General features: G+C 56.5%; 1 protein-coding gene across 1 annotated transcript in view; it reads left to right on the forward strand.

Moving 5' to 3' along the window:
- The window catches only part of RAB6B (RAB6B, member RAS oncogene family), a 60,715-nt gene extending 39,756 nt beyond the window's left edge, over positions 1-20,959 (forward strand). Inside the window, exons 3-8 of the mRNA XM_002716590.5 lie at positions 7,505-7,558; positions 7,676-7,781; positions 9,010-9,121; positions 10,088-10,181; positions 12,473-12,539; positions 16,992-20,959. Of these exons, the coding sequence (XP_002716636.3) occupies positions 7,505-7,558; positions 7,676-7,781; positions 9,010-9,121; positions 10,088-10,181; positions 12,473-12,539; positions 16,992-17,056 (498 nt within the window). The 3' untranslated portion in view covers positions 17,057-20,959. The remainder of the gene's footprint in view (positions 1-7,504; positions 7,559-7,675; positions 7,782-9,009; positions 9,122-10,087; positions 10,182-12,472; positions 12,540-16,991) is intronic.
- Positions 20,960-21,277: the final 318 nt, after the last annotated feature.

The following is a 21,277-nucleotide window of genomic DNA, read 5'->3' on the forward strand; positions in this document are numbered from 1 at the left end:
GGAGCCGGGGGCGGGAACTGAACCCAGGCACGCTGATCTGCAGCACGGTTGTCTTAACCACTAGATAAAACACGGTTGTCTTAACCACTAGATAAAATGTTTGCCCTGTTTAGGAAACTTTTGACCATATTTCTAAAAATATATTTGTTCCATTTTTCATTATCCTCTTCTTCTGGGACTTTTAAACATACATGAAACTGTTGGGTTAGTGAGGCTCCACTTAAGGCATTAAAAAATTTTTTACTTATTTGAAAGAGTTAACAGAGAGAGAGGGGGAGAGAGATCTTCCTTCCATTGGTTTGCTCCCAAACATGGCCACAACGAGCAGGGCTGGGCTGTCCAGCTGCCTGCTTAAACGAAGAACAACACTCTTCAAAGGAACAGACAGAGGGCACTGTGTAACCACAGTGTGGAGGATACAACCCCAGATTACTAGACATATGAAGTGCAAAGCGATGTTCTTTGTTTAAGCAGGCAGCTGGATAACTGGACCCTGATAGGCAGCAGATGCATGTTCTGTTCAGGGTTTTTTTGTCCATCTTGATTTGTTTTCAGTCTTGGATCTTCTTGGCATCTGCTTGGGTAAGTCAGAGACATGGGGAGCATTTGTGGATGGCATTTAGGGGTTTTCTCTCCATGACTTTGTCTCTTCCAGGATCTCCTTCATTTTCTGGCTGCTGTGATAGCTTTGCTGTCTGTCCTCGAAGTTTTCAACAGTAAGACTGTAGGCTTCCCCTGCCCTCCTCTCCAGGTGGGACCTACTGTCCTGGGATTAGGAATAACACCCGGAATCTGTCTGAATGAGGCTCAGCCATCCAAGTGTTTAACAGGCTCCCGAGGTGATGCTGACGCACATACGGAAAATCACCCAGGGAGAGATTGGCCAGAAGTTTGTTTCTTTTTCTTTTTTCTTTTTTTTTTTTTTTTACAGGCAGAGTTACACAAAGAGAAAGGTCTTCCTTTTCTGTTGGTTCACCCCCCAAATGACTGCTACGGTAGGCATGCTGTGCCTATCCGAAGCCAGGAGCCAGGTGCTTCTCCTGGTCTCCCATGCAGGTGCAGGGCCCAAGCACCTGGGCCATCCTCCACTGCCCTCCTGGCCACAGCAGAGAGCTGGCCTGGAAGAGGGGCAGCCAGGACAGAATCCGGCGCCCTAACCGGGACTAGAATCCGGGGTGCCGGTGCTGCAGGCAGAGGATTAACCAAGTGAGCCACGGCGCAGGCCAGAAGTTTCCTTTTTTTTTTTTTTTTTTTTTTTGACAGGCAGAGTGGACAGTGAGAGAGAGAGAGAGAGAAAGGTCTTCCTTTGCCGTTGGTTCACCCTCCAATGGCCACTGCGGCTGGCGCGCTGTGGCTGGCGCACCGCGCTGATCCGATGGCAGGAGCCAGGTACTTATCCTGGTCTCCCATGGGGTGCAGGGCCCAAGGACTTGGGCCATCCTCCACTGCACACCCTGGCCACAGCAGAGAGCTGGCCTGGAAGAGGGCCAACCGGGACAGACTCCGGCGCCCCGACCGGGACTAGAACTCGGTGTGCCAGTGTCGCTAGGCGGAGGATTAGCCTATTGAGCCGCGGCGCCGGCCCAGAAGTTTCTTAAGATTGACTTATTTATTTGGAAAAGCAGAGTGACAGAGAGACAGAGGTATCCTCTACCCACTGGTTCACTCTCCAAATGACTGCAAGAGCCTAGCTAGTCTGAGCCAGACTGAAGCCAGAGCCAGGAATTCCATGTGGATCTCCCACTGTATCTAAGGGCCCAAGCACTTGAGACATCTTCTTCTGCCTCCCAAGCACATTAGCAGGAAGCTGTATTGGAAGTGGAGCAGCTGGAACAAATAGTCCAGTACTGCTGGATACTGGGGTCGCAGGCAGCAGCTTAACTCACTGCACCACAAACCACCAGTATGAAATCTTCACAAGTTAGTCAAGAAAATATTCACTGGGGGCCCCAGGACCAGCCTGAAGGCTCAGAAAATGATTTGCAGAGGAGTCTGAGCCTTAACCATTGTGGAGGCGCTTTCCTGGGGAGGGAAGGGCATTGCCCGTGCCCGCGCGTGGCAAGTTCCACGGTACAAAGTGTGAGCTGGGCAGGGGCAGCGAGGCTGCCAGAAGGCGGGAGCCGGCCCTGAACAGCTTCACAGGCCGACTGGGGGCTTGCGCTGCTTCTTGGCACAGCAGGGAGTGATCTGGGCAGAGATGACCCTGACTGCTGCAGGGAGGGCGGAGAGGCCGGGCAGGGGGCTGTTGAGGTGTTCAGGTCACGGGGGTCCACGAAGGGGGAAGGTGTCCTAGAACCAGTCCCCCGTGCGTGCCGAGGGACACCTGCTCAGATGCTGAGCCTCTGCTGCTTGGTTATCACTGTTGCAATCGGGAACAGTGGTGTGTTTTCTTTCAGATTAACCTGTAGATCTCCCATTTCCGGTGCTCTTATTTTCCTCCATTAGAGATAAAAATACCCATCTATAAAATTACCCTTTGGGACCAGCAGTGCTTGCATCCATATCGGCACCAATTCGGCACCCTGCTGCTCCAGTTCCGATCCAGCTCCATGTCAACGTGCCTGGGAAAGCAGTGGAAGATGGCCCAAGTGCTTGGGCCCCTGCACCCGCATGGAGACCCAGAAGAAGCTCCTGGCTTTGGATCAGCGCAGCTTCGGCCATTGCGGCCAATTGGAGAGTGAACCAGCAGATGGAGGACCTCTCTCTCTCTCTCTAACTCAGATAAATAAATAAATCTTTAAAAAATAAAATAAAATCGCCCTTTAACCTACAGCATCTCTCATCATGTTGACAAATTATGTGGCCTTTCCCCATCTGAAAATGCTTTTATTTTGCCTTCATTTTTTAAAAGATGCATTTATTTATTTGAAAGGCAGAGTGACAGAGAGGGAGAGACAGATCTTCAACCCGCTGGTTAACTTCCCAACCAGTGGCACCATCCAGGGCTGAGCCAGGCTGAAGCCAGGAACCAGGAACTCCATCCTGATCTCCCCCATGGGTGGCAGGGGCCCAAGGACCGCTACCTTCCCGGACGCAACAGCAGGGAGCTGGATCGGAAGTGGGGCAGCCGGGATGTGAACCAGTGCTCCGATGTGGGATGCTGTTTGTGGTAGAAGGCAGCTTAACCCGCAGTGGCACAGCGACAGCTCCCTGCCTTCACTTTTTAGGCCAGGTTTCACTGGCTGTACAGTTCTAGGCTGAGAGGAGATTGTTTGGTATCTTTGGTGGTTGCCAAGCAGTTTATTTGTTCTCCTGTCTTCTGTCCTCGGCTGTTTGTGATGAGAAATCAGCCGTCATCCTTATTGCTGTTCCGTGGTATGAAATGTGTGTTTCTGCTTCCTGACTCTTGTCTTTGGTTTCCAGCAATTTGACTGGTGCAGGCCCAGGTGTGGTTTTCTTTGTGCTTATCCTGTTGTGGGCTTGCTTTAACTGTGAGTTGATGTTTCTCATTGATTTAGGACATGCTTTAGCCAGGTGTCTGCAGAAAACTGGCCGGAGTCTGTCCCTGCTCTCCTCCCGAGACTCCAGGGCACCTGATGCCGTCCCTGGAGTGCTCTGGCGCTGTTCGTTTGATTCACATCCGTTTTCCCTTTGTGCTTCAGTTTGAATCATTGGTTTTGGCCTGAGTTCAGGTTCATGGATCCATCTGCAGTGTCCCAGCTACTCTTACTCAGTGCATTTTTATTTCAGATTTGTGGTTTTAGCATTAAGATTCTCATTTTTAAATTTTACAGTTTTCATGTATTTCTTTTTTAAAAAGATTTATTTATTTGAAAAGCAGAGAGAGAGAGGAGAGAGAGGGAGAAAGAAATCTTCCATCCACTGGTTTACTCCCCAAATGGCTGCAATGGCCAGAGCTGGGCCAGGCTGAGGCCAGGAGCCTGGAACTCTGTCTGGGTCTCCATGTGGTTGGCAGGAACCCAGGTACATGGGCCATCTTCCACTGCCTTCCCAGACGCATTAGCAGGGATCAGAAGTGGAGAAGCCGGGACTGGAACTGGCACTCCAGTGTGGGGTGCTAGCCTCACACGTGACAGTTTAACCTGCTGTGCCACATGTATTTCTTTAAAGTCATCCATTGCATCCACCTTTTCTTTTCTTGTGTAATACTTGTTGAGTTGCTTTAAAGCCCTGTCTGCTAATCTAACACCTGGGTCATCTGGTGCTCTGTTTCTGTTGAGTTTTTTCCTCTTAATTATGACTTGAATTTCTCACTGCTTCACATCACTCATTCTTCTGTATACAGGGTTCATCATAGATAGCGAGTTGCAGAAACTCCCGGATTCTGTTCCTCTCTCTCTCTCTCTCTCTCTGTCTCTGTCTCTCCCTCCCTCCCTCCATCTCCCTTTTTAAAAAATCTATTTTTTTATTGGAAAGACCATGATGGAGGAGGGGGTTGGAGGAGGAGATAGAGTGAGGGAGAGAGAGAGAGAGAGAGATACTCCATCCACTGGATCCCTCCCCAAATGGCTGCAACAACTGTGGCTGGGCCAGGCCAAAGCCAGGAGACAGGAGTCTCATCCAGGTCTCCCATGTGGGTGCAGGAGCCCAAGCACTTGGACCATCCTCTGCTGCTTTCCTAGGTACATTAGCAGGGAGCTAGATCAGAAGTGGAGCAGGGGGCCAGTGCTGTGGCACAGTGGGTTAAAGACCTGGCCTGAAGCGCCGGCATCCCATCTAGTTCTAGCTGGTTCTAGTCCCGGCTGCTCCTCTTCCCATCCAGCTCTCTGCTGTGGCCTGGGAAAGCAGTAGAAGATGGCCCAACTCCTTGAGCCCCTGTATCCACATGGGAGACCCGGAAGAAGCTCCTGGCTCCTGGCTTTGGATTGGTGCAGCTCCGGCTGTTGTGGCCATCTAGGGAGTGAACCAGCAGATGGAAGACCTCTCCCTCTCTGTCTCTACCTCTCTTTGTAACTCTGTCTTTCAAATAAATAAAAATAAATCTTTAAAAAAAAAAAGAAGTGGAGCAGCTGGGACCTGAACCAGCACTCATAGGGAATACTAACATTTCAGGTGGCACCTTAACCCATTGTTCCACAATGCTGGCCACTGTTACTTTTCTCTTAAAAATGTTGTTTTATTTGGGCAATTGAGTTGTAGGTAGCTAATTTTTTTAGGGGAGAGAGCTTAACCATGATGAGACTTGGACTACTTGGGCTGCTGTACTGAAATGCCTTGGGCTGGGTATTTATAACAACAGAACAGTGCTCACACCGGGAAGCCGGCCTTCCAAGATCAGGGTGAGGGCTTGCCTCGGCTTCACTGATGCTGCCTTCTTGCTGCGTCCTCAGGGGGCGGAGGGGAGCTGTGGAGCTTCCTGGAGCCTCTTGCGGGGTGGGGTGGGGGCAGCGATCCCATTTGTGATGGAGAACCCTTGTGAGTTGATCACATCCCGAGAGAGTCGGCCTCTTTCTCCTGCCACGTCGGAGACTCAGTCTCAGCATCCGAGTCAGACCACAGCCTGGGTCTCCCTGGCTTTTCCTGTTCACATCCGTCCTGCCAAAGCCAGCCCTTCTGCGTTCCTATGGAAAGCCTGAGGTGTTTGCCAGATCCTTTCAGTGTGGTGGGACTAGTGCTTCCCTGGGGCCGGGGGTTTGTGTGTGTGTGGGGGGGGAGGCTGGTTAAATGTAGGATGCACCTCGTTCTCTCCTTCAGAGGTTGTAACCTTTCATCATTTACCTGCATTTGCTCACTTCTGAGAGCACTGTGCAAATGCAGACTCGCCCCCTAGTGGCTACATCAGGAAGGACACTCTGCAGAGCTGGGCTAGAAAGCCCAAGTCAGGGGCTGGCACTGGCATAGAGGGTAAAGCTGCTGCCCTTGAGGCCGGCGTCCCACGTGAGTGCTGATTCCAGCCCCAGCTGCTCCACTTCCCATCCAGCTGCCTGCGAATGTGCCTGGGAAAGCAGCAGAAGATGGCCCAGGTGCTTTGGCCCCTGTGACCCATGTAGGAGACCTGGATGGAGTTCCAGGGTCCTGGGTTCAGCCTGGCCCAGCTCTGGCCAGTGTGACCATCTAGGGAGTGAACCAGCAGAAGGAAGGTCGATCTCTCTCTCTCTGTAACTGTGCCTTTCAAATAAGTAAATCTTCTATAGAAGAGAGCGCGATAGTGTTTTTCATGCCACCCCTGCAGCTCTGCGCTGCTTGGTGAGGTCGCACGGGGTATTTGACTTCCCTGGTCTGTTTCCTGTCCCGAGTGAGGGATTGGCTTGGGCAGTGCTGGAGGTGCTGTGTGGCATCGTGCTCCAGGGAGTGGAAAGGTGCTCTGCTTCTTTGCACCGGAGCGGGCTTCCCTGAGGACACGGGCCGTGCAGGGCTGTGCAGGGTGGGGTGGGGCGTGCCTGCACACTTGCAGGTCTACCTGGCAGTCGGCCTGTGGGGCCTGGAGACGCCAGTCAGCCCATCTCCTTCCCTGGGCTTCCATAATTTTTGCAGTTAGAATTGAGCTTGTTTTTTAAGCTTTATTTTTCTTTCAGAGCTCTGTGTGTAATTTCAGTACGATTTTACATTTGTTGTAGCAAGAGAAACAGTTTGTTGAAGGGAACAATACATCTACCTGTAGTGCTGGTGTTCTGACTTGGGTACTGTTAACACTTCAGCATGCTTCCTTGACTTTGGTGTCTGAGAAAATGGGAAGCGTGCTTCCCCTGCAGGTGGGTCATGCTGGGCTCACCCCACGCGCGTTATGTAGCTTGACTTGTAATGCCTTCCAAGGATTCTAGTTGCATGGATGGACCACACTGTCCTTACCCAGTGCCCTGGGCATTCAGGCTGTATCTAACTCTTCTTAGTTCTTGCTGATTACATAGTGGTAGTATCTCCATCTCCCACCAACGGCTTCTTAGCTCTGGCCCATAGGTGCTGCGAATGCATGTGAGGCCCAAAGACGTGGAGTGACCTGCCCAAGGCCACACAGTATGTGAGGGGCTTGGCCACATGGCTGTAGGTGCCACTGGCTGCTTCTCCCTGGGGCCAGGGCAGAAGAGGCACGGGGATGTTGGCCACAGTTGGCGCCCAGCATGTTGGCGTGGGGAGAGGAGAGCCAGTGGGGTTCCTGGCAGGAGCTGTCCTGGGCGCGCTGCGATGCCCCCATGACAGCAAGCTGCCTTTGCTGAAACGGGGGTGGGTCCAGCCCGTGTCCAGGTGCTGAAGGCAGAGGCTGTGGGAGCTCCAGGGGAGGCTGTAGCACAGCAAGGCAGCTGGGTAGAGTAGGGCAGGGTGCCCTACTAGGGTGGGGGCAGGTGATGCGTGAGGCAGTGGCCTTGCCCCGCGGGCTCCTCACCACGTGTGCCCTCAGCCCTCCCTGAGCTGTGTCCTCTCCTCTGCAGAGAGCGTCCCTTGTCCCCAGGTAGCTCCCACTCCCTCCCTCCGAGGGGCTTCAAGTGGTGGCAGAGGAACGGGGATGAAAGAGCCAGGGCCAGGGGAGACTTGGCCTTGGTGTCCCCTCTTGCTGGCCGTGCCCCCTCTGCGTGACATTTGACCTTTCTGTGCTGCTCTCTAACAGGCGACCATAGGCATCGACTTCTTGTCGAAAACCATGTACTTGGAGGACCGCACGGTGAGTGCTGGGTTTCCGGCCTGGGAGGGTGGAAGGGACTCTAGCTGGGCACCACTGACACCTGTGCCCACCCCGGGGACTGGAGCTGCTCATGCCACGGCCCTGCCCCTACAACAGGTGCGACTGCAGCTCTGGGACACAGCTGGCCAGGAGAGGTTCCGCAGCCTGATCCCCAGCTACATCCGGGACTCTACCGTGGCCGTGGTGGTGTATGACATCACAAGTGAGTGGGGCTCTGTGCTTGACCTAGGGTGGCCCCCATGTACCCCTGGCCAAGTCTGCATGTGCAGTGTGTGCTCACAAATGTGCTTCTGCCAAAATGTAGGGAGACAGGTGGCCCAGGGAATTTGGGGGTTGAGTTGCCTTTCACCACCAGTGTTTTCCATGACCCCCACACTTCTGCAACAAGTACCCATGTCCAGGGCCAGCTTGGGCCTGCTCAGGGCAGGGACTGTGTGGGGACAGGCAGGTGCTCACAGGGCTGGCCCTGCTGTAGCCCCTCTGTGCCCATCTCACCCTGGCTGCCAGGAAGCCCCCACAGCGTGCCTTGTGAACATGTGTCAAGGTGGGCGATGTCAGCCCCGGCCAGCCCTGATCTAGCAGCCGTGGTTTGTCACCTGTGTTACAGCTCCTCCCGGGGCGCCCTAGGAGGCTGCACCCAGGGGACCTGGTCTACTGTGGCTCTTCTGGACAAAGCAGGTGTTCTGCGAAGGACTGTGCAGCCTCAAAGGGGCTGTAGCAGAGACCTGGCTGCCCGGGCCAGTGTGACAGACCAGGCCTGAGGTGGGGCGGACACCCTGGGTACCACCCCGAGCCTGAGTCCCACAGGGAGGCAGGCTTGGGCCAGCTGCTTCTGCTCTGCCTGCCCCTCTCACCACCCTGCCCTTGGCCACAGGCAGGAGCCCTCCCCATGGAGTGCAGGTGGGAGCTGGGTCCCCAGGGCCTGGATTCTTCCGGCCTGATGTCCAGCAGAAGGGAGGCGGGGCTTCCCAGGACAGTCCACATCCCCTGCTGGGGGTGGAGGGCTTCCCTTTCCCCTCCCCTCACCCATGCAGCCCCAGGTTTCTCATCAGACCCCAAGCTGCCTGGCTCACCTTGGTGGGGAGGCTGCTCTGTGGGGCCCTCCTGCCCGGGGAGGGGCGGGTGCTGTTTCCTTCCTCACCCCTCCCACTGCCTGTTTCCAGGCTCAGCCAAGTTCTGGGCACTCATTTCTCGCTTTCTGTCTCTGAGCCTCTAAAGGCAGATCTGCGCTCAGGCGAGCGCCCAGAGCCAGTGTCTGATGAGCAGATCATGACAGTGAATTCCACAAGGTAGCTGAGCAGTGCCGGGGCTGCCCTGGCCCAGTCCCCTCTCTGCAGAGCCCTGGGGGGAGGGGGCGGTCTGAGGACACTTGGCAGCCTCCCTCCTGCTCTCACTCGCACTTGTCCCCCCTCCCCGCTTTCTGCCTCCAGATCTCAACTCCTTCCAACAGACCTCTAAGTGGATCGACGATGTGCGGACAGAGCGGGGCAGCGACGTGATCATCATGTTGGTGGGCAACAAGACGGACCTGGCTGACAAGAGGTGGGTGCTGGGCCAGAGGCGCGAGGCTCGGGCTGGGCCAGGGGTTCTGGGGTGCATGGGCCCAGGCGGGGCGAGTCTGTGCTTCCAGCCTGTCTGCACGTACAGGAGCTGTGAGAACACAGGTGCCTCGTCTCTGAAGCCCTGTCCTAACTGCATGGCAGGTGGGGCACTGAGCTGTCTGCACGGGGCCCTGTGTGCCTGGCCTGGCCACGTGTATTCAAGGTCATGCCGTGGCCATGGCCAAGCGCCCCCTAGGCTCCCAGTAGTTGCCATTGGTGCTCAGTGTCTCTGCCGCAGTGTGTGGGAGGTGACCACCCTGGTCCCTCTGCAGCCTGCACTGCTGCCCACTCTGCCTGTGTGGCTGCCACGTCTGGGCACGCAGCTGACTTAGAAGAGATTCTCCACGGCTGTCCCAGTGCATATGTCTGCTCACTCATGGGCTCTGGCTTGGGGCAGATGGAGCAACAGCTCATGAGCTCCAGCAAAGCATGGCAGGGGGCGTCCCTGTGAGGTCCCCTGATCTCAAGGAATAATCTGGATGGGAGCTTGCAGGATATTCAACTCCAATTTTTTTTTTTTTTAAGTATGTAGCCTTAGTGTTCTCGTTTGGAGAATGAGAATAAGAATCCCGCCCAGAGAGGTGCTGTGTGGCCCTGGCTGTTTGCAGAGGTTGCTGGTGATGACTGTAGGGGAAAGGCATTGTGGGGTAGCCCCACCCTGGCCCGAGGCCTGATCCTAAGCTGAGAAGACACTGTGGGAAGAGCAGAGAAAGGGGCTAAGTTCTGCCATGCCCTGGTGTCCTGGGAGGGATCCCTGGGATCAGGGCATGTCTGCAGGGCTGACTCGGGGGTCTGGGCAGCTTCCTTTGCCCTGCTCTGTGGCCCCCTTTCATCTCGGGCTCCTCCCTCTGCCTCTGTCGGGGCCGCTCCTCTGTTGGGCTGACTTCCCCTGTGCCCTCCCCTCCAGGCAGATAACCATCGAGGAAGGCGAGCAGCGTGCCAAAGAACTGAGCGTCATGTTCATTGAAACCAGTGCAAAGACTGGCTACAACGTGAAGCAGGTAAGGCCTCCCCTGTGCTGATCCCTGAGTGCCTGGCCGCGGAGGCCCACGCCGGTTCCAGGGGCCAGGAAGGGAGGAAGTGCTCCCCACTAGGGGCTGGCTGGGGAACTGTGAGTCACTTGCCACTGCAGTCACCTGGTGGGCCAGGGTGGCGGGCTGTGAGAAGATCCAGCCACCAGCTTCCGGAAGCAGCGATCCTTGATGTCTAAGCTCACTTGGGACGAAGGATGCAGGAAATTCAACGTGATGAGCATTTGAGTCCATCCGTTGTGCTTGCCAAGTGCTCTGGGGACCTGGAGGGCAACGCAGGTGTGGGGAGAAGTACCCTCCCGTGGAGTGACTGGCGCTCCTGGGTTGGGGGCAGAGGGGTTAGGGCTGAACCTTGGAGCAAGGGTGCACACTCTGGGTCACTGCTCCAAACAGTGCACGGGTGGAGCCCAGCAGGTCAGCAGATTGTGCTGGGAAAGTTCTCCCTTGTCTACACTAACCGCTGGCCTGTCTTCAGCACTGCCCTTGGTGCTGGGTGTACGCAGCAAGACCTGGGACTGTTGGCTGTACCCATGACTTCCGCACTGAGAATTCGAGTGTTTTCTTGCCACTTCATAGCATAGCAGTGTGGCAGTGGCTGTGAGACTGACTGCTCATTATTGCTGCTGAACAGGTTCCAAGACACAGCTTGTGTCTTTAAATGTGTCCGAGATTTATTTCAGCACTCAGCAGCCTCCTTCAGGGCCCCGTGTGCCTGAGTCTGCACACTCGGGAGCCGGTGGGCTTCGCCAGGCTGCCAGAGGATGAGGAGTGTGACAGTGAGAACCAGGTCATGGCAGCAGCGGTGCCTGTGGCATGGGACGCTGAGCGAGGAGTGTGGTGTGACGTGGCATGGGTGTCTCTGATGCCCCGCGTGGGCTGGAAGTCCTGGACACGCTGTCCGCGCAGCAGTTGGCCCCCTGGGTACAGCAGTGGTTCACCCCAGCAGACTGTGATGGTGGCAGATGGAGAAGCAGTGGAAGACGCAGAGTGACAGGTGCCCCGTGGGGACATTAGGGAGGCCCCCGAGCTCCCAGGGTTCACTTGGCTGTAGGCCCTATGGCAAGGCTGTGGTCACTGCTCTGCCAGCCCCCTGCAGCATCAGGCTAAGGATGTCTGGTGCCTTGTAGAGGAGGGAGCTGGCCTGGAGGCCCTAAGAGGGGCCTGGGCTCTGCTCTCAGGGGCCCCTAGTGAGCAGGCAGGCAGAGGGCAGCAGCAGGCAGTCTGACAGGTCAGAGAGACCCAGATGGCCCCTGCCCTGGTGCCCTGGAACCCAGGCTGTGTTGAGAGCATGAGTCAGCTGTAGGGTAGAGAAGGCATTGTCCTGTGGTGCACAGCCCTGAGCTCCAGCCATGGTCGGATCTGCTCACCAGGACCCTCCTCGCCCAGGGCCATCCTCCCAGCTGGCTCTTTGTCCCTTTCGCCAGCCAGCCAGGCAGGGTGGGGCTGCCAGGGCACCAGAGCCATACACACGTTCCACACAGATAGCACACATGTACACTGCACGTGCCGCACTCACACATAACCACACACGCAAACACACAATATCACATTCGCACCCCCATGTCTCTCGTGGCCTCCGAGAAGTGTCACCACAGGATGTGGTTGGGCTCCAAGGCAAGTGGGAAAGTGGGAAGTCTGTTTCCCAGGTGGTCCCCCCAAGGGCGGTGCACTGAAGCCTGCCTGGGGTCTGTTTCCTGCGGGCCTCCCTGGCCTCTGCACCAGGTAGATCCCCTGCTCACTGTTGTATCCCTATGAGCAGCCTGCTTGGATGGAAGCCCCAAACATGCTTTTTTTTTTTTTTTTTTTTTTTTGACAGGCAGAGTGGACAGTGAGAGAGAGAAACAGAGAGAAAGGTCTTCCTTTGCCATTGGTTCACCCTCCAATGGCCGCCGCAGCCGGCGCGCTGCGGCCAGCGCACTGCGCTGATCTGATGGCAGGAGCCAGGTGCTTCTCCTGGTCTCCCATGGGGTGCAGGGCCCAAGTACTTGGGCCATCCTCCACTGAACTCCCGGGCCACAGCAGAGAGCTGTCCTGGAAGAGGGGCAACCGGGACAGAATCCGGTGCCCCTAGCGGGACTAGAACCCGGTGTGCCGGCGCTGCTAGGCGGAGGATTAGCCTAGTGAGCCGCGGCACCGGCCCAAACATGCTCTTGAGACCTGCCAGGCGGGCAACCCCTGCCCTCTGGGGTACAGTGAGCTGGGCGGGCGGGAGGGGAGGGGCAAGGCCCGCCAAGGCTCACTTCGCGTCTCCATCCCCCCAGCTCTTCCGACGTGTGGCATCGGCTCTGCCCGGCATGGAGAGTGTCCAGGAGAAGAGCAAAGAAGGGAGTATCCTTTTCTTCTGGCGAGGGGCCGACAGGCGTGCCGCAGGAGCCGCTCCAGGGCAGCGCAGGAGCCTGCTTCCCAGCCCAGCCTTCACTGACCGGCACGTGTGGCCAGAGAGCCATCCTGCTCTGTTTCTGCAGCGGCTTCCGGAAAGGCACAGGGACTTCCAGGGATGTACGCGAGTGGAGGGGTGGCTGGGGAGTGTGAAACAGTGGTTCTGCCCATCTGTGCAGTGACCGCTGGGGTGTACCTTGGGTGTGGGAGCAGGGACGTCCCCCTGTGCCCAGCCCTGCATGGTCCCTGCAGCTCTCCACAACTCACATACACCACTTGCCAAGTTAAGGTTCTGGTTTGCCCAGTTCATGCAGTGTGCAAGATATAGACTTCAACTTCACACTCAGGCCTGCTGTCCCTACACAGCCCTGTTCTGCACAGGACACTGCCCCTCAAAGAGGGGTACTTGAGAGCTGCTTGGATAAGTGAGGGTCTCCCCTGCCCTGGTCCCCTGCCCCTGCCTAAGTCAGCCCCCAGACACTGGCTGCTCATATCCCTGGCCTGCAGCCATCATTTAAAAAAAAAATTGTTTTATTTGTTTCAAAGACAGAATTACAATGAGAGAGGGAGACACACACACACACACACACACACACACGGTGGGGGGAGGGTCTTCCATCTGCGGGTTCACTCCGGAAATGGTTGGGGTGGCCAGGGCTGGGCTAGTCTGAAGCCAGGAGCCAGGAACTCCATCTGACGTAGATAGCAGGGGCCCAAGTACCTGGGCCATCTTCTGCTGCTTTCCCAGGTGCACTAGCAGGGAGCTGCGTTGGAAGCCAGGAACTCCATCCACGTCTCTCACGTAGATGGCAGGGGCCCACGTACTTGGGCTATCCTCTGCTGCTTCCCCAGGTGCAGTAGCAGGGAGCTGCGTTGGAAGCAGAGCAGCCAGGATGGATCCAGTGCTCTGACGGGGGATGGCAGCATGTCAGGCGGTGTGGCGTAACCTGCTGTGCCACCACGCCAGCTCCTGGTCTGCACACTCCAGAGCAGAGCGTGCTTCCCAGCACCTCACGTGCATCCCCGTGGGCCTCTGAGGGGCCACACCCATGAGAGATGGACCCTGGAGACAGTGCACAGCACCTTTGGGCTGATGAGTGTTGAAGCCTAGGAAACTGATAGCACCGTGGTGGGAGGCGAGGAGGCAGTGACGTCACAGCTGTGCCTGTCCCTCTCCTCCTGCCTGCTGTGCCCAGTGCTGGGGAGCCTCATGGCTGCAGCAGGGGGAATCCTGAGACAGGCCAGCAGGGGAGTTGGCGCCTCCAGCCTTCCTCAAGGAGCTCTCAAAGTAGACTGGGTCAGGACAGCTAACGGGGTAGCAGGTGTCCCCAGAGGATGCCCAGTGACCTGGAGGAGTAGGTCTGAGGACTATGTCCTGGCCGGCCAGTCATGAAACTCCAACTCCAAGTGGGGAAACCGAGGGTCATGGGCTTGGTCAGGGCACATCCCGGCTCTCAGTAGCAGAGTGGGCTCTGGTGAGGTACCAGGAACACACAGCCTGCAAGGTCCAGAGAATAGCAGGACCAGGGGGGAGGAGGACAGATGAGATGCGGGGACCTTGTGCCGCAGCTGCCAGTGGGGAAAGGGCTGCAGACGGCGGAGCCCTGGCCACTGCGAGCAGTGACTGGCTCAGAGCCTGGTGTGACAGCTCCCACGTCATCCCGCTGAGCCTGGTGTCTGACTCTGCCCCTTACAGAGCAGACCGCACAGGGCGAAGTCAGCTGTGGGGTTCTCCTGTTTAGCAGGTGCAGCCCCACCCTCTCACACTGCCCAGCTGGGGCCTCCGACGAGGCAGGTGCCGGAGCAGAGATCCTGGAAGGGAATGGTTGGAAGCTCAGCGGGGGAGGCGCTGGGCTCATATTTAATGACAGTCAAATGCAGGTGTTTTGAAGACTTGCAGTCATGGTCAGAACCGTGCTCCTTCTCAAGAGCAAAGCACAGAAGCACTGCTTGGTGGTAATGCAAGAAAACTCCCCACTTAGCCACGCCCACTGGGCTCAGGGCCTGGCCCGTGTGCCCTGATGTCCCCATCTTGCTTGTCTGTTGATTTCAGGGCTAGAAGAAGCACTGCTGCATGCCTGCCAGCCTTGTCCTGTGCTTTCCTAGCCAGGGGCAGTGTGGGGCGGGGGAGGCAGAGGGCCACAAAAGGGTGAAACCCAGGCCCCTCACTGTATGTGCTGCATGGGCCTCCTGTCTCCTGCTTTCCGCCCATTCACAATAGGCTGTATCGCAGGGACCCTGGGCCCTCTCTGAACAGGGCTGGCAGTCACAACGGTGCCAGCAGTAACTTGAGCACTTCTTGAAATGGTCCAGCTGGTCCAAGCTGGTGATGCCCCAAACAGGACCAAGCATGTGCAAGGCCTCCCAGCTGGTGCCGCGGCAGAGATGTAGTCAAACGCAGCTCCAGGCCCCACAGCCATTGCACTAACAGACTGCCCTGTGTGTTTTTCTTTCCAAATTCAAAAAAATCTCTATAGATATTTATTTGAGAGAGGAAGTCGCACAGAGACCCTATCCACTGGTTCATTCCCTAAATGCTCGCAGTGTCCGGGGCTCAGTCCAGGTCTCCCATAGGGGTGGCAGGAACCCAAGTGCCCGAGCTGTCACTATGGCCTCCCACAGTCTGCATGAGGAGGAAACTGACAGTGAAGTCAGAGATGGGAACAGACACCGAGAGGCCTGTGCTGCCGCTGAATCTGGGGCGCTGGAGTAGTGGGAAGCACACACAGCACACCCAGCTCTCTGGAGTGAGTCCAAGCTGTGCGGCTGTGGGTGTGGACTCTGATGGGCCACACCTGCACCAGAGAGGACAGGCAGGCAGGTGCACCCTGCGGACAGGCACACATGGAGTCTCTGGAGGCTTGTGGGGAGCATCCACAGCGAGTGTCCCCCTCCAGGGTGCTGTGTGGATGCGGATCCTCCAGCATGTCCCCATCTCGCCACTCAGCAGCAGCCCTGTGCATTGCAGGGAGCCGTGCATGGGAGAAGGCACCAGCTGGGAGGGTATGGGTGGAAGCTCTCAGCAGGTGACCCAGGCCTGTGCCCAATACGGTAACCACCTGTGGCTGTTTATAGTTGCAATGAAATGCAGTTCATGTTCAGTCCCTGCCTTGCGGGGGCCTCGTTTCCAGTGCCCGGGCGTCTGCGTTGCCAATGGCTACCATGTTGCTGTGGAACACTTTGCTCCTTTGGGACAGTGCTGTTCTGGAAATATTGGTGGAATAGGGCTCCCGGGAGTCTGCACTGGGAACCTCCCAGAGAACTTGCTAAGCTACACATCCGGGCCATCCCTGGGTCTACTGAGGCTGGGTCCGGGAGCTGTATTTTTAACAGGTTTCCTGGCGCTTTTGCTCCGTCCGCTTGAGGACTGCTGCATGGTATCCAAAGCAGTCTGGGTCTTGTTCCCTTGAGGTTTTTAAGAAGTCCCGTCGCTTCAGGATCGAGTGTGATGTGCTGTGACAGTGGTCATGCTTCTAGCTGGACGGGTGGTGGCTCTGGAATGGATACTGTGCTCAGGAGTTGGGGGTGGGGTTGTTGGTGGCATCTGGTGGCTGCAGGTCAGGAATGCAGCTAAGCACCCTCTGTACAGGGAACAGCCCCCAGCACAGAGACCCCTATCCAGCCCCAAACACCACTAGTGTTGAGGTTGAGAACCCAGAGCAAGAGGGACGTAGCAGAACAGGTCATTTAAACGCCTTGGGTCTGTACCCAGCCGTCTGGGCCTCCCAGCCAGAAGACAGGTGCTTCACTCGCCGCTGCACAGGGTTGAGATGCCCAGCACCCGGCACAGCGTGGGTGCTCAGCACTGCCTGGAAAGGCTTTGCAGAAGGGACCGGTCCTGCCGGAACTCTGCCCACTTTGCAGCGGGGAAAGGGAGCCTGAGTATGAGGGAGGTGGAGTTGACTGGGGGAGGCCTTCAATGCCAGAGTGCGACATGTGCAGATGCTCGGTCTCTGTCCCAGAGTGTGACATGACTGCCACCAGCGCTGGCCTTGGGAAGCTACTGTGCCTAGAGAGGGCTGGGCAGGCTCAGAGGGGCACGTGGGGAAGACCAGGTCCGGCTGTGCAGAGGACTGGGGCTGCGGGCACCACCAGTGGGGCCACAGCACCACAGCAGGGGCACTCCTGGTGGTGGGTTTGCTTGAGTAGAAGGAACAGGGTGACCAGCGGGAAGGTGTAGGGAAGGCACTTGTGTATCTTACTTGCTTATTTATTTATACTGTGCCGTGGCATACAAAGCATGCGGGTCTGTCCTTGCACACGCCCGCACACACATATCCACAGAAATAGCACAAAGCCACTTCAGAAAATCTGTGGAAGTGGAATTCAAAGGTAAGTTTATTTTGATGCCAGAAAATGTTGAAATCTGTGAGCGTGGTCTTCCTTAGCCCGCCCCCGCAGTGATCGACATCAAGCTGGACAAACCGCAGGAGCCCCCGGCCAGCGAGGGCGGCTGTTCCTGCTAATGCGGGGCGGGCGCCCCGGCTCCCTCTGACACTACGCGCTTGTTGTGTTGCTTCCTATTGGTTAGCTTCCTAAGGGGGGTGGGAAATGAGTCTCTCAAGATGGGAGGATCTTTCTTTTCTCTCTGTCTCTAGGAGTAGGGTGGGAAGGGGCGGGAGGCTGGGCGTCAGGGATCACGTCACTCTTAACAGCTGTTACTTAAACAACTATTTTTTGGTTTGGTTGTAATATATTGTACTTTATTAAGATTGCCAAAAACTGTTAAAATTAAAAAAAAATTTAAATCATGTGTATACAACTTTTTGCCAGATAAAAGAAATGTAGTCATTTTTATTTGAAAGATGTGCTTTTTGTTTTTGTATATTTGTAAACTTACAGAGATCCTTTTCCACATACCTCCTCCTTCCTGATCTCTTTGAACCGTGCAGCACCCCTGCCTTCCTCCCACCCCCAGCCCAGTCCATTTAAACGAATGAGTCACTAGGCTCCAGCCTGGGGCTCCCCACGCAAGGCCCTCCGTGGAGAAATCAAACACAGGCTGAACTGGCGCCTCTGAAGGGGCAGCCCTGACTCTGCCCCCCCACGGCCAGAGCAGGACATCAGCATGGCCCTGAGCTGGCGGGACGGCCTTGTGGACTGCGGGGGCCCAGCAGCAGCCACAGGGGAGCAGCTTCTGCCTGGAAAAGCCTTGTAGGAGGTCAAGGGCACCAGGAGCCTTGTGCTCTCTGCCTGCCCAGTGCCCAGCAGAGAGGTCATTGGAAGGACGGGGTGCTGTTGGCTACTGTGGGCCGTGGTGATTTGTGGTCTGTAACCTGGGGAGCCCCGTGGAGTTGCGAGGTGTTTCAGCCAGCGCAGACAGCTGGGCTGGATCTCAGAAGCTCAGTGTGTGATGCTGGGTGGCATGCCACCCGTGTGGAGGTCGGGGAAGCAGCACTGGCCCACCTGTGACTGGGGGCAGGGCGGCTGCCTGCTCTCAGACCCTCACTTGCTTGTATGGCTGGGTCTGGTTCTGGAAAGACCAGTTCCCCCCGTGCATTCACCCCACAGACCTGGCACAGTTAAAGTCTTTGCACGTGCCTCTGTGAATACCATGGCCTGGTCGGTGGGCACCTGAGGGTGGGTTAAGGTGGGGTCTCTAGAAGGCTGCCCAGAGTGCTGGGATCTGCAGAGGCCCCGTTGCCATCGTTAACCGACCCCTGCAGAGAACCCTCTGTTCACAGTAAGTAACGTAACACACTTGGTCAGCATTCCAAACTGAGCCAGACTCAAGCCCAGCAGTGGGCGGTGGCTGTGGCCCAAGCATCCCACCCCTCCCCACTGGCATCCGCTCTCCCCCCTGGCTGCTGATGGACATGTCACAGATGGGCCAGTGCCTGTGGCAGGGTGAATTCCTCCACAAGGCAGGAGGACTCCAACAAGGTGGCTGGAACGGCTCAGAAACTGCCCCCCAATGGTCAGGGGCCGGAATGTCTGTCGCCCTGGGCCCGCATCAGCCTGGGCCACCACGTGTCAGTGCTGACCTTACACGGAGTCGACCTTCTGGCGATGACGAGAGTCCACAAGCACCTCTTGCAGAAGGCGGGGAGCAACGTACGAACGTAATTCGGTGTTGTGTGTTTAGTTTTTCTATGTGTGTACATAATTATATATAGAGATAGACCTGTGTATACGCCTTCCACAGTCACAGCCTCACGGATTCGCGTGCTCCATGTAGATTCTTGTTTCTCCTGCTCTCAAGTTGGAACTTGCCTTGTGATAACAGTTTTGGAAATTCAAAAGTACTGCAACGTGTTGAAATCAGAAATTCTTAATATTGTCAAATAACTTGTGATTGTCTTGCCATCAATAAAATGACACATAGATGTGGTGACGTGCAGGCAGCAGTAGCCCTCGGGAATGGCGCCACCATCTCTCTACCTACTTACGTGCACAGGTGTGCGTGCCTGTGCCCCCCACTGCGGGCACGCACACCCCCACACTGGTGCTTGTTGGAAGAGGGTTTACTTCCCCCGTGAGAATTTATGGGAGTCCATTTGCAGTGTCCGGCCTGCTTGGCCTCTGGGGAGCTCAGTAAATGAATGTGTGGGTACCTCCTCTTTAAAACATGTGTAAATCCAAGTGGGCTGATTTATAGACTTCTTTCTTGCCCACCATGGCCCAGAGGAGCAGTAGGAGCCATGGCAGATGCCACCTGGCCTGAGTTGGCCTTGGGGAGTACTGCCTTCCCTTGCACACACTCTGGAGTCCAGGCTCTGCCCAGCCCCATGGCCTCTGAGGGCGAGGGTGTTGCCTCCTCTTGTCCTCCATCTTGGCAGTGCCGTGCCCTTGTGTGCCTCCCCACCCTGCCTGGGGTCTGTTCAAGCAGCCAGAGCAGTTCCACGGGTGTGTCCTGGGTCCTGGACGCCTGTCTTGAGCAGATGCCATTGCTCATGGGTAGCATCTGGACTCTGAGTTACGGTTCAGTAAGCCATGGGCCTGGTTCTCTCGCAGCAGTAGGGGTGTCGTGGAACTGGCTGTGCATCACCAGCGAGGGTCTTGCATCTTGGCGGAGTCCAGGAGGGTTAGCAGAGGCCAGTGAGGAGTCCTTGGAGGAAATGATCTCAGTTTAGCAAGTGGAGCAGGAAGCCTAGCAGCCAATCATGATCCTCTTTTCTGGGCCCTCAGAGAAGCTCCTGTTCCACAGGCACCAGAGAAGTGGAGTGAAGAAGGAATGAGCCCCAAAATGAAGGTGTGACGGGTGTGACATTGGCATCTTGTGTGTTCTGGCTGCAGTTGTAGGGGCCAAGTTCACATGCCTGCTGGTTCCAGGCAACAGTTTCCTTGGGTCAGAGCCCACTCCCCCACGTCCTGCTCCCCGCTGTTGCCGTCTCCATTCTCTCTCTCTCTCGTGCCATCACCCTTCAACATCCTGCAGTGCCCCCAGCTCTGAGAACAGCGAGTCACTGAGCAGACTGACCCAGTGATGGGGACTGAAGTGGTGGCAGCCAGGAGGGCAGGCACACCCGCCCACTGGGGGGCTAGCTAGCACCAGGTGTGATGACGTGGCACACTGAGGGAGTTAGGACCTGAGGCCAGGCCAGGGAGCTGAGGGCTGCAGCAGCTCAACAGAAGCGTGGTTGATCTGCTGGCAAGGCCGTATGCTCATTAGTGCCCCAACTACCTCCCCGCCAAAGAACCTGGGGCCTTGCCATCCTGCTATAGCAAGGTGAGGAAGACAGCAAAACCAAGACAAGAGGAGGGTGCCTGGCTTGTGATCACCCGTAAGTTAGGAGTGGGCAGAAGCCAGGCACTGCTGTCTTCTGTCCACTGCCGGCCTGTGTGTGTGCAGATGTGATGGCACGTTTACATGGAAGGACCTCTGTGCACGGTCTCTGCCCTCAGGCCGTCTCTCCTGTGGTTAGGACGAAGCTCCTCTCTCCCCAGTGTCTGGGTGAGTGAGCCTGGAGAGCACGTGGGTGTGTGTGGGCTCCTGCCCTGCAGAGAACAGCTAGACCCAGGTCTACTGTCTTGAGCACCACCCAGGCCGGGTGCCCTTCGGATTTTGTTTGCAGTCGGCTCTGTAGGTATTCCCAGGCCGTGGCATCTCCCTCAACTGCAGGCCATGGTCTGGCTGATACTTGGGGCATAGTGAGTAGTTGGACAAGAAATCCCTGCAGTGCAGTGGTGCTTGGGTGGCTTCTTCAGGAGGTGGTGGTGGGAGTGTTCCCAGCATGGTGGGTCAGCCTGCACCTTGTGGTGTGTCACTTTGCCCCCACGCTCCCGTGTGCTCACAGGGAGCACACAGCACACCACGTCTACCTTGTCTGGGCTCAGGCGGCACGGCGGCCATTGACTTTACATTAAACTGTGTAAACTGTGGAGAGACTCAGCATGTTGGTCAGACAATAAACTGTCCTAATTCTCAACATGGCTCCTCGTCCAGTGTCTCAGTGGGACCGTCACAAATGGGGGCTCAAAAGCAGGTTTGCTCAACTGCCTGCTGCACAAGGCCCCTCTTCCTGTGCCTGGGTGGTCTGCCCTCTAACTGCCTCCTCACCTGGGCTCATCACCAGCTCTGCAGGGGGCAAGATGGGACACCTGAGATTACATGCACCTGTGTTCCCTTCATTTCCACTCTGCCCCAAGACTGATGCAAACTCAGACTCAGGCGTGTGACTTCCCATCATCCCCCACACTCTACTCACGTCTGGCCTGGGACTAGATCTCTGCTCCTGATGTTGCCA

The sequence above is a fragment of the Oryctolagus cuniculus genome, chromosome 4 (genome assembly GCF_964237555.1).
Source record: "Oryctolagus cuniculus chromosome 4, mOryCun1.1, whole genome shotgun sequence".
NCBI lineage: Eukaryota > Metazoa > Chordata > Mammalia > Lagomorpha > Leporidae > Oryctolagus > Oryctolagus cuniculus.